The sequence below is a fragment of the Balearica regulorum genome, chromosome 6 (genome assembly GCF_011004875.1).
Source record: "Balearica regulorum gibbericeps isolate bBalReg1 chromosome 6, bBalReg1.pri, whole genome shotgun sequence".
Lineage (NCBI taxonomy): Eukaryota > Metazoa > Chordata > Aves > Gruiformes > Gruidae > Balearica > Balearica regulorum.
Genome location: NC_046189.1, coordinates 40,612,552 through 40,626,121, shown reverse-complemented (window position 1 = coordinate 40,626,121; position 13,570 = coordinate 40,612,552). Strand labels below are relative to the sequence as shown.

Sequence of the window (13,570 nt, the reverse complement as noted above, 5' to 3'; positions counted from 1 at the left end):
AGCCCATGGTTTGAATCACTCTGGCAGATCAGACATGGCTTGACTGTGAGTTTTGATTTTTCCTGAAGACATTCTCAAGCTGAGCCAACCTCAGCTGGGATAGTTCATTGAACAGCCCAGGACATCAGAGATCTCCAAAAGGAATAAAAAATCCCCTCCTCGAAGACAGGGGTGAAGGGGGACGGCAGTAAGAGAACGAGATTCCATTTCCCTGTAGATGAGCCACCAATGTAGCTAACCTGTTCAGGCTGCAGGAAAACCAAGAAGGGGGGCATATGATAGAGGTTCCAAACAACAACAGACTATGGATTCTGACCAAGAGGTGGTCCCACAGAAATGAGGGAATAGACACGTGAGCATTTCAAAAGGGAGAAAACAATTTCCTATCCACAAAGCCAAAAGAGTATTGCTTCCTTTCATTGCTTCTGGGACCCAGGAATGAGTTTTGGGGTTGGGAAAGAATAAAAAGGTTGAATTGCTGCCATCTTTACCAATTCAGTGCCACAAACAGACACCAGTACTGGCCAGAGTAACTCACCACCAGGGAGAGCAGCTTTCGTGTAGATTCCATTGATCATGGTGTCTCAGCAACGGCCATTGAGGTGAAATTTGATGTTACGGCTGTGTCATCAGTGCTGAGATATGTCTATGGGTAAAGAGGTGGTAAGGTTTTCTTGCAGGAGATACCAAAAGGGTTGGGATACCCAGGACAAAAAGCAGTTTTAAATGTCAAGGACAGTTGATGTCCCACAGACACCTGATGACACTGTTAGGAGTGCACTGGGGAAAACCTTTACAAAGCCAGAACATAAAATGTTTAACAGGAATACAACTAATCAAATAAAGGCAGCCAAAGATTGAAGAATAGGCAACAAAATGAGCTAAAGAGTGCTGAGCAGGCAGCTAAGAGGAACCGAGACAGAGAACGACCTAATCTGCATATCCACACATCACCAAAGGCAAGGAGACACACCTATAATTCAGGAGACACTGGGCTACAAGACCATTTGTCCAGGCAAAGGAAAAATTGAACAGCAAAACATACAGGATCTGCATAACTGACAATGATTTGGCAATCAGAGGTTCCTTTCTCACATTTCTACAGAAAAGTCAGATTTGGAAATAGAGTCATGCCAATCTAAAGACACTCCATCAGAAAGTGTTTGGGCTATGCTAGCAGGGAGTTGAGGAGCAGTCATTGCTTCTGATTTGCAAAACACTTCGATATTCACTTACTTTAAAGTATATATCTAAAGTGTGTTAAGTGCACACATAAATCTCAATCTTCATATAAATTATTCACATTATGCATAGTCATATATATCTGTTAACCCCCTTATAAAAAATGGGTTTGCTAAAAATAAATCAATTGATTTTTACCACTTTGTATAAAAGAGAAAAATGTTTTAGTTCATTATTAAATACTCCAAGTATTTTTCCAAGTTACAATCCTTTCATTTGGATTACTCAATAAATAACCAAAGTAAAAGGATTGTAACTTGGGGGGGGGGGGGGGGGGGGGGGGGAAGGAAAAAAATATTTGTCTTCCTTAACTGTATGAAGCTATAAAGCAATCAAAAATCCCAACCAATGCAACAAAGAACCCAGAACCCACTAAAAAAATGCACAATCCTGAAACACAAAGCCTCCACCCCAATTTTCATTGTGAGGGAGAAGATGTCCATCGTCAAACTCCCCCACCCTTATGCGTGAAGATCCAGAAAGAGTTAAACAGCATTACAGGCAGATGATGCCATCTTCTGGTGTCACTTACACAGCTGTTGATTTAAAACCGCAATAACTAGTCTAGTCAGATCATCATCAGGAAGATGGGGGACGATGTTATTTTAAGCATCACTTTATCCCCAGGGCAGAGTTCAATGAAATAACATTAATTCAGGAAGAGTCAGTGAAGCATTAACAGCGATGGTGGGAAAGCGAGCACCAGGCTGCCATCAATTCATAGCTAGCCACCACCAGCCCATCCCCAAGGGTGAAGCCAGGCACACGGGGCTACACCGCAGCTTGCTGAAGCGGGGCCTCGCTTCTCCATCAAATATCAGTCTGAACTGGTACTGAGGTTTTGAAAGTGTAACTGTTAATTGTGCCTTGCCTTAGTCAGTTGATCATCTTCTGCCCCATTAACTTCTTTCCGCTATCCCTACGAGAGTTCAACAGCTGACAGGCACAGTACTGGTTTATTTTTACAGACATTCCTGCGTAGATCAGATCTTGCCAGGATATCATAGGATAGGTATGGTGCTGTGGTCAGTCTTTTCATTTCACCTGTCAGAACTCTAAGCAAGTGGTTGTGTACTCCTGTCAGAGAAGAAGATTTAGGCTGATATATCTGTTCTATTACAAATTCTCTCTTATCATTATCTGCTATAGTATAGCCTTAATTAATTGCCTCCCTCCTTCATTTGCCCTTTGCTCTCTAATTGTTCTTTCTACATTATCCTCCCTGTATAATTACATTTGTATTTGAGTTAAATCTGTGTGTAATGGATTGACACCAGATTGGACTAAACAGATTTTCCCATTCTTAAGTCACAGAAACAATTGTAACTTTAGAGAAAAACAAAAACAAACCCACAAAACAGTGTAACTGGGGTACAGGCCAAAGGCTATCCTGGCACATCGACAGGGCTCAAGGCATCTCTCAGATTTTCTGCAGAGGAGATTTTGGGCCATCATGTCTCTTCACGCCTGCATAGCCACTCGCCCTGGGACTGGGGAGGGATGCTGGGTTGTGCTACTTAATTTTCACAGTTGGTACAGGGACCACCGCTTTCAACACTACTATGTCTGCAGCAAGAATGGGAAGATGATGCCAAGATTCAGAGAAGACATAGTCCATGTTCAGGAAGCAGTTCAGTGCTTCACTATTATTCCCTTTCATTTTTCAGATTTTAGTCCTATTCCAACTATTATTTTTTGTCTTTAAGCTGTAGTTACTGGGTGACAAAACAGACTGTGATTAAATGGGGTTAAATTCATAGCAAAATGTAACTTGCATAGGTGGTCTTCATTAATTTTATGAGATTACACCATTAAAATAAATGCAAAGCACACACAGATTGCATTTTGATACACACTAGGTGACTCTGAAACAAGCAAAGTCTCTGAGGAAACAGGGAACTGAACTTGAAACTCCCTTTTCTTCCTGGGTAAGAGAAAGGCACTTCAGAAACAAACATTCTGACATCAGGGAACGTCATTTTGGGTACTGACCGTCACTGCAGTAGGACGGCACACAATCAAACCAATGTAAGGCCAAGCAAGAACCTCACATCACCTTGCTCCAGACAGTGCTGTTGGGTTCCTCCAAGTAGGATGCTGGTATTCCTAGGTTTTCCCTTCCAGTCAGTGAAGATGCAAGATGCAACTACCTGCAGTTAACAGAAGTCATCTGAAAGTGTTCTGAAGTCACTGCTTTAAGGAGGCTTTGTATTCACTAGCAGGAGGACAAGGCACACAAGTTAAGGACTTGGTGAGCCAAGTGCTTCAAAGGACAGGATAATGTGTAAGAATTGCAGCCTTCTTCAAACTCATATTCTTAGCCAGGGGACTTCCCTACCACACAGAAATCAAATCAGTATTACATTCACTCAGAAGTTCATCTTTACATTCTCCTTCTTGCCATTTAAGTAAAGCTTTGTAAGGAAAATTACCCAGATATATTCCCAGGTCATACAACACTATTCTCACACATAACCACTGGCCTACAAGAGAAACACTGCCATTAAGCACATTTCAGCACTCTACAAACAGCTGGAAGGCTGCTGTATTTCCACGCAGGCTAGAGCAATGTAGCAGGGTGTCTGTAACATGACCTCTGTTAAAGACAAGCAAGAGGCTCCCCAAATGACAACTCCAGATAATGCAGTGATGGTAGGATGTGCTGGGAAGCACAACAGCCCTTGCTGTGGGTCCACTCCCCTCATGGATCCCCACCTACCCCGTCCCTACCATCTCCTAGCACACAGTGTGCCCTGCCTTCAGCTAACATTGCCTGTTACCCTAAAACTGCCTGTTCTTTCCCCAAGAAATCCCCCTTCCAAGCTGCTGCCTGCTTTAGGGCGCTCCCCGGTACAGGTGGTTACACAGGCCAACGTGCCACTGTCTCCATACTGATAGGTCTGGGTGGCTTTCCTGGGAAACTCAGGGGGCTCACAGACAGCAACTGCCCCCATCTAGTGTTTTCCACAAAACTAGCTGGCTAGAAGAAAAACAATTATCCACCATGTGCCTTTGTTAAATGTAAACACTCGGATCTAATTGCTAACCCAAGTGGTGTTGCCTGGGTCTCCTGCTACACAGGAACCATTTCCTCTCCCTGTTAGAGATGTCTGTCTGTCTTCTTTCCCAAGTAGCAGTTTACTGTGAAGACGGGCTTTAATTTATGAAGGTTATTTTCCATCTTTCTAAGTCTGAATATTGCAAAACCTAAAGGCAGAAAAAACAGGGAAGTGAGGTTTGAAACTGTTTCTCTGAAGTCAAATCCAGGAAAACTCTGCACCTTAGAAGTCCAGTATAAATTGCTGTAGATAAACTACATCCAAAAATCTGACCTGAATAACATTCCCTAATACATAAACTAAAAATCACTATTCAAGTCATCTTGCAGGTGTGCATGATGTTCAAATAAGGAAATTAAGAAGAATGTCATATCCTCAACACACTTTTAAAACACCACACAGAAATAACTCAGTCATTGCTATTCCCTGCTCTATGCCAGCATCAGGAGACAGTAGAAGACTTTCTAACAATACTTTTTTTTTTTTAAATGAAGATTTCTATGGACTAAAGTATTATTCATCACTGCTCTTCTTGCACTGGAGGCACACAACTAATTGCTAGAAATCCTTAAGACGACTATTATAGTTCTACTTTACAGTAAAGCTACTAATCCTTTAAATGAAACTCATTCAACATACGGCACACTTACCATTACAACCTTTGCAGTTCATGACAGCCTTTTCTCCACCTCACATTTTTCCAGACTCTATTAAAAGTTAGAAGTTCCAGCAGAAGGTTGAAGTAATTAGATGAGGATTAGACTGTACCAAGTCATAGATACACTGCAATCAGAAACATCTTCAGCCCAATTTACCTTGTCTACGCTTGTAGTGAGAAGAGTCTATACTACAGAGCTCGGTAGCTGTCATTTGCTAAGCTTAGAACTCTCAATTCACAGAAGAAATGACTTCACAAAGTTCATTAAACCTCAAAAAGGTTTTGGGAGTATGTTAGAGAAGCAACGCTATTTTTATATAGCAAGGAAAGTAACTTTTTTTTTTCAGACTGGTTTGCAGCAATTCTGCTTTCAAAAAAAATCCATTCATACTTCAGACTACATAGGTCATAGTCATTCCCAGAAATGAACCCGGTTCTATAGAAAGCCTTAGACATATGTGAAAAGATCAGGCACGCATGAAGAACAATGCCAGGGAGCAGCAGTTCAGACGAAAGCACGGCGCAGGAAGAGCGATGAACACACATGTGCTGGCACAGGTATCCCCTTTGTGCTGCCCCCCCGACCCTGCCATGGTGCCTCGCGCCTGACCAAGGCAGTAACACCAAAGTGTCCCGCGTTGCCCTGACTATTCTCAACAGATACGATTGTCATCTCTCCTTGAGGACTTCTTACTGAACAGAAAATAAAAAAAATCAGTTAAGCAAAAAATATCTCATTTTAGACACCTGAGTTTATGAGAAACTCCCAGTATTTAAAGCTTTGCCAAGTGTTTTTAACTGTCAGAACTTTTAACTTACAGATCTAAGACAAAATACATTTAAACACAACTTAAGATTAAAAATAGGTCTTTATATAAAAAGCTAAGAGGAGAAACACTGACTATATGACATAGAGGCAAATCATAGCTTGACTTTGGGGGGGGTGGGGGAGCTGGACTAGACAAGGTCCTGAGGTTCCTTCCAATCTTAATGACTCCATTATTTCTAAGAAATAAAGAAACATTATCCAAATTACAGGTGGAGAACCAAACAGCAGAAAATTCGTACGATTCACCCAAAGCAATACCTGAAGTTTCTTTGGCAGAACAAGAAACTGTCTCATCCTGATTATTCACAGGTCTTGGGTCCCAACTACCAGACCATCCCTCCCCTGCTATATACTGTAAGCACAGGAAATCATCATAAACTAAAACCTTTTAGAAAAAAGTGCGTATGCTTTGGCCAAAACCACCAACAGACCACTAATATCGGCTAAAATTGACCCTTACATTGCTTGCACATTGTGAAATAAACACATATGCAACATGTCCATGTTTTGATATGTATTTTTATTTCCCTGCAGTTTTCACTTATCAAGAACAAGTAACAGGGAAAGTTGTCTGAACTAGTGCATAAACAAACATTCTGAAACACCACTACACGTATCTAATTTACAAGAACCGTATAAAAAAAGTCACTAAAACACTACACTACGAAGGTGTCCAACGCTTACAGTCAGACTTTTTCCAACCCGTTACTTGCCTTGTAGCCACAGGAAAACTCTCCAAAATTGAAAAGACAATCTTGCCACAACCCTCCCTCCCCCCCACCACCTGGGATGGCTCGATATCTAGACATCCAATAATTAATTATTGCAATGATATATAATGCAATACATACCTGGTAAAATATCCTTTATGTGGTGTGTTACAGTTTTAAAGCCGGTTAAAATATGCAGTCTTCAGATAAAATGTAATCAGTTGAAAATTTTCTCATATCTGCACAATTTTAGATGTGCTAGATGCATAATTTTCCTAGTCAGTTTTTTTCCTGTGTAATTATTTTTTATAAACTGGTATTATAAATAGAAATATACATTCAAAATATATGGAAAAGTGAGTTACTACATTAAATTTGCATGTATCGATCCATCCCTTTCCCCTGCACAGTAATAGAAAATACTATTTTGCCTTGAACTTCATATTTGACAGTGAAATGCCACTAAAGTATTTACCAAAAAGTCCATCTAGTCAAATTGTGAAACAAAATGAACCAAGTGAAAACTTTACATTTTCTTTAGAAAAAAATTACAAGAATTTTGTTTCCTAGCTATGAATCTTTAACTTTTTTTTTTAGACACAAAGTTGGATTTATTTGTACAAGATACAAAATGTAAACATGGCAAAATAAATAGTTAAAACAAGTGATGCAGGATCCCATTTCATGCTCATGATCCCATTAAAGAATTATTTTTTAATCCATTCAGTTGCAAATTCAAGTGCAAAAGCATGATGATGAATATCTACTATTCAAGTAACAGAAATAATATTGATGATACAAATAAACTATTTTACAAGGTAGTGATTTTCCCAATTTTACAAAATTTACATTATATATCGACTTAATACACGATATAATGATAGTCCATTTAGGTCCATTTTAGTTCTCTGTGATCCACAGAGCGCTGTATTTTGCATTCAGTTGGAATATGAATGACTACACCATTAGCACAGGTTGAGCCACTGGTTGAGGTTATGTCACTTCCATTGCTACTGTTGTCTCTGCTATGCCATTTAAACCCAGTCGTTCTGGTTCATGGTTCTCTCTGCAATAAAAAATATTCAATAATTACAGGTAGAACACAAGTATTTCCTTACGCAGCCTTAGTAATTTCTTACATGCACTATGTGTTTTTACACAGCTATTACCTGGATCAGGGAGAAACCTTAACACATACACAAGAAACAGATAATTTAAAACTAAATACTGACATTTAAGAACGGCTTTTATTCCACTGACAGTGCAGTCCCTTCCACAGGATTATTGCATTTAACTGTAAATTACCAGCCTGAGTTATGGAGAAGAGTACTAAAAAGTCTCTGGAAGGAGCAAAGTCAAAATGCAACATGACGACTGCGTACCAATTACCAATTATTCTGTTAGTGAGCAAAGCACTGCTCTAACAGTTTTCCCTCCATCCAATTTCACTTTAGAAATCTTAAGTGTTTTTCTAATTTATTATCATTCTCTGCAGAGAAGCCCAAGACCTATGCAGCTGAGGTGGTACTTAATGCATTTGCTGACATGACTTCAAATAGCCCTCTGACTTGAGGGAAATAAGAACTAAATGCATTGATGAAACAAAAGTATGCTTTAAGGCATGATTGCTAATTTAAAAATACCTTTTCCTCAATCTATGCAGTGACTAAATTGTACATGCAATTTTCCATCTCAAAAAGCTCTTTTTAACCTCCCCAGAAGCATTATGAAATAATCAGGAAGCCACATTTACTGATATCCATTTTTTACTTTTCTAATTCATAAACAAATGTGATTTTTTTTTTTTAAACATCATACAATCCAGCAGAGACTTAAAACAACACTTAAGTATCGTAATTTTCAGAAAATTTAGCCAACTGCCAGCTCCTGAAATAATACTGCTGCTGCTCAATGAGAATAAATATCTATCTATATACATAAGATGCAGGCTGGCACATATCTGGTTTATGTTTTACATAAATACGTAACGAATATATCCATATGTATATGTAAAATAAGTATGTGCCAGCCTGCATCTTACAATATGAGCGCACAAAGTTATGGAGAGAACATGTGGAGAGTTTGACAGAATCTACCTCAAAGTGCTGCATGAGAAGGGACAAATGAAAATGGTTATGATGAAGCCATTTTAAGCACAATGGAAGTTTACCAAAACTACTGGTGCCTAAAAAATCAGTGCAAATTATTTGGGGGTTGATCTGAAAAAAGTCAGCTCTTGTGGTCTGTCATGGCCAGGCTGAAGTTGCCAGTAGCCAATGTTTTTGTGAGGTTGAAGGTCTGTTGAGTAGCCTCTCAGAGGCGAAAACAATTCTCTTTAGTGCTCTAGCACAGAGCTGGGCACAGCTATAGTGACATTCACATAGCACAAACGTCACTTAGAACTGCTCCGACCTGCCGAAAGCTTACCTTGCTATACTGCTGATGGCACTGCTAGGAGTTACCTTTGGCACTCTGTCCATACTGGCAGCAACTGTGGCAAGTTTTAAGGCTGTTGGCGATGGTGCTGAAGTCCTTGTATTGATATGCACATTGACTGGAGAAACAACACTGACATTGTTGAGGTGCACTGCGTTCGTCAGGCAAGAATTGTTCATGGGAAGTGTCTGAGGGCTGCTTGTGCACAATGCTGGAATTAAGTGGTTTGTGGTGGTGTGGCCAACTGTCCTTACAAGCTGTACAGTTGAAATCCCTGGGCTGGATGATAAAGCCATGTTGGTGGAGTACAAAGTTCTAGAGGTTCCTGTTACAAAACAAATGTTGTTAATTAAAGATATGCCATTCCTTAGATTCAAAGCCAAAGATTAAACTTCAAGGGCAATGCTGTAAGTATATATGTCACTGGAACTGTGCGAGAACCTGTTTTTAAAGATGCACAAAATGTAAAATTTTAGAAATATTTCTAGATAACATAGACATATTTCATCTTTTTTTTCCATTCACAAGAACATCAGAACGTGAAAGAAGCTACTGTATAACAAAGAACTTTTACATGGCCCAAAACATACACCTCATTTTAGGTTCCTTAAAGGGGCAACATTCCCCATAGAGTAGATTGAAGGGGGCATGCCTTAGCTAGGCAACCTCAGACACTGTGAAGCCAAATTCTGAAGCTTTGAATCTCCTCCTACCTTGTTCTGCTGGCAATGTGAAAAGGCTCTGTGGACCTGTCTCCCTCAAGGGAACAAAACTAGGGGTCTAAGGCTAGGGCAAGTAGAAACTCCTTTCAGATCATGATGCACTGCTTCACTTGCACTCCTGAGCTGTGAGAAACTTCAGGTTTCAAGGTGCGTATTCAAACCAGAAGTTCTCAGATTTCATCTTGGTATCCCAGCTATTCACTGTTCTGATTCAGATCACAGGGGAACTATGTACATCTTCCTCTAGATTCTTATTCCTGAAAGAAACCTGCTTTCAGCTAACATTTGCTCATAAATGAGTCTTTCTATCCTAAAGAGGAACAGTTATTTTACATCATTGCCACTTAAAGCTTTAGAACAGTAACAGAAGTCTAATTTCATATGCATATTTGCAATGGTTTTCATCAATCATAAAGCTGTCTACCATGTACCAGCACGGTACGCTACCATGTGCCTAATGTTATACCCCTCAAAACATTACCCTCTCAGGTAAGATCTTAGAGAATTATACATAGATGTCATCTTCTTTCCTGGACCTGTTCCAGTATATTGATTTTATTCAGTTGTGGTTTTTTTCTCCCCTCTATTCATTTCATATTATCATCAACCCTGCCTGGCAGAAGGTCTATAAAACTAATCACATCACTAGCTGTTAAAACAACAAATTACTCTAAAAGCCTTTTATTTGTTATGGCAGTCAAACGCCAAATCGGCAACATGGCTACTGCCCCAGCACAACTGGCATTACTGCCTTCTGGTAATGGAGGCTCAGAAGGTGGAGGGCAAGGTAATGAATGCCAACGTCTGCACTTTTACCTGAATTTGGGAGGAATCCTAAATGCAATGAAATCTGAAACTTGCAGTAATGTCAAAAGAATTGCTAGAAGCATTTGATTAGTACGTTGTCTGAGTGTGCAAGTGAGACAATGATCAAATAATGTAGCAACTTCCCTATTTCCTTCTCAAGATACTTAAGCAATTGATTTATTTTTAATTACACATTCACACTGTTTTTAAAATGCTGCCACTTACACTTTTGATCATAACAGATTATTAAAAGAGCCTACAAAAGAAAAAAGGAACAATGCTCTTCCAAACTAAAAGAGCATTTGGTACTTTTATTACCATACTAACAACATGCCATTGCACAAAGGTAGTTTTAAATATTGTTCTTTAAAACATCACAATTCACATAGTTGATTTTTTTTTGTTTATTAAGTAGTATTTTAGAAATCAGAAATAAGATCAGTTGACATTCTCAGCTCACACTAGACCATGAGTTTTAAGAAATCATCACCTGAAGGCTGGACAACACCATTGATATTGTTGTGGCTGGTGTTTTGTTCCTTCGTTACCTCAGTGCGACCAGGAGCAGGTGCACTAACCACTGCAGAGGCAGCAAAGTGGGCACTGGCTGAATCAAGTGTTTTTGACATGCAGTCAGAGGTGCTGGAGCCCTGTGGGAATTCAAAAAAGAATTTTTTTTCTTTATAATTATCCAAGTATAAAATGAAATACCATGTTAGGATTGCTATAATGCACAATTACCAGCAAATAAATCAATAAATCTTCTAAATGTAACCTAATACACCATAAAATTAAAGATTTCCATATCACAAGTCTGATGAAGAGTTCGAAATTACTGTCCAAATGAGCACTCTGTAAGTCCTGCCCAACTAAGTCAGTCAATGGCAAACACAGTTCTTAGCGTGACAGATTTCTTTCACGATTTGTTCAGCCTGGAGAAGAGAAGGCTCCAGGGAGACCTTAGAGCCCCTTCCAGTCCCTAAAGGGGCTCCAGGAAAGCTGGAGAGGGGCTGGTGACAACGGCAGGGAGTGACAGGCCAAGGGGAATGGCCTGAAGCTGCAGGAGGGGAGATGGAGATGGGAGGGGAGGCAGAAATCCTTCCCTGTGAGGGTGCTGAGGCCCTGGCACAGGGTGCCCAGAGAAGCTGTGGCTGCCCCTGGCTCCCTGGCAGTGTTCAAGGCCAGGTTGGATGGGGCTTTGGGCAACCTGGGCTAGTGGAGGGTGTCCCTGCCCATGGCAGGGGTGGCACTGGATGGGCTGTGAGATCCCTTTGAAGCCAAACCATGCTATGGTTCTATGTGTTTGAGAAGTTTCCTCTAAGAAAACAACAATGCCTTAAGTTTCCTTCTCTCTTCTGTCTCCAGGCAGCAAATATACTCAACTCCAAGTCTAAAGAATTTTCAGTATTTTTCAGGAGAAATGTGATTCTTTTAGAAGAGAGTAGTAGTAACACTGGGGATGGGGAAGGAATCAAATTAAATATGCAAACCTACCTTTTTCCTCTTAGAAGCTACTAATTTCTAGTACTCACCGAATATCTGTTCATAACAGAGTACATAACCTCATCAAGTAGTTTTAATAAAGAAGTCACTTTGGAGCACTTACACAAAGGAGGATAAAACCAGTTAAATTCCAAATAGAAAAATGAAATCAAGGTATTTCTACAGCTACAGCACAAAGGCACTACACAGCAAAGTGGAAAAGCGTCTTGACCAAAAGCCATTCTACATTCATTCTAAAATTTAACATATTTACTGAGTTGTTATATTTAGCTTATAAGACAGATAAACACAATAAACAAAAAGGAAGATATCAGCATATGACATTTAGGGTACATTACCTGTGCTTTCGGATGTGTCTGTTGTGAGGAATGCTGAGATTGCTGTTTCTGCTGAAGCTGAGCAAGTTGTTGCCTCTGCATTTGAACTAACTGCTGTTGATGTGTCTGAAATTGTTCTTCTGTGATACCCCCTGTTACTACAGAAAAGAAAGTGAAGCTAGAGTTAAATAGTCCTGCACAAAACAAATACATCTGAAATGCAAGAGTGAATCCATCTTGGATAACAAGTGGTTGAAGACAACATACATTGTGTCAGATGCTTGCAAATATCTTCATATATTCTTACATAAAGGAGAGGTCAGGCTAAAAGTTGTTTGTTGTGTTCTTTTAGCATTGAATCAGTTTATAACAAAAGGATTCATAGCTTTTATTGCTTTTAAGCAGTTTCTATCTTTGGTGGTTTTCTTTCCAGTACCTTTAAGCAAAAGCTTAAAGAAATTCTCTTCCTGGCTCTCAGAAAACAAGCATGTCCTAAAAATCATTGCTGAGGAGGAAGTACACTGGGCTGAGCTGGGTGTCTTCTCTCCCAGTAAACAGTGCTGGTTTATTCCTGTACAACTTTCCTTCCTACAGTCCCTTGCCACTGTCCTTATCTCTGACACCAGAACAGACTCTGTACAGGAAGCACACAACTGCCACTCAAGAACACCTACTTTGACAGCACAATCAGAATTCATATATGTAAATAGTTTGTATGCAATCCCACACCAACCCTCACTTGAAAGGACTATAACAAATATACAATGACAAAGCTATTCTCCAGGTCTAAAACTTAGTAAATGTTTGCAAATATTACACAGCACTGCTTATTTAGCAAATCCAGTTTGACCTTCCTATTTCACACTTCTCTTTTCCCCCTGAAGGAAATGTTTAAGTTTCACCTGAACAGGATTTTCTCCACTAAATTTTTCTTTTTATAAATGGAATACAAATTTAAGAGCGATATAATACGTTTATTTATGAGAACCAAGTTAACGCAACCCCAGTAGTATCATGCTCTCCACAAATGAAGGGAATGGTGAAGTCAGAAAAGCTGTTCTCAATATTCTCCCCCTGAACTGCACACTCGATAAACTGAAAATACTGTCAAGTTTCATGTTAAAACCTGAGTTTTGTGCAGTTGATGCTAACCTGAGAACTACGTTCTCCTAGGAGGAAGTAAAAAGAGAATTCACTTTTCAAAAATTCCCATTAACTACATCTCAGCAGTTTATCCTGAACTGTATTTTTCAAAGACTGAGGCTCTCATCTCATACACCTGGATTC

The 13,570-nt window shown here is 39.7% G+C and overlaps 1 protein-coding gene across 1 annotated transcript in view; it reads right to left on the bottom strand.

The window, feature by feature from the left end:
* Positions 1–6,800: 6,800 nt before the first annotated feature.
* The window catches only part of EPC2 (enhancer of polycomb 2), a 48,715-nt gene continuing 41,945 nt past the window's right edge, over positions 6,801–13,570 (bottom strand). The window contains exons 11-14 of the mRNA XM_075757285.1: positions 12,305–12,441; positions 10,954–11,113; positions 8,926–9,259; positions 6,801–7,564 (exon numbers count right to left, since the gene is read on the bottom strand). Coding sequence (XP_075613400.1) covers positions 7,492–7,564; positions 8,926–9,259; positions 10,954–11,113; positions 12,305–12,441 — 704 coding nt within the window. The 3' untranslated portion in view covers positions 6,801–7,491. The remainder of the gene's footprint in view (positions 7,565–8,925; positions 9,260–10,953; positions 11,114–12,304; positions 12,442–13,570) is intronic.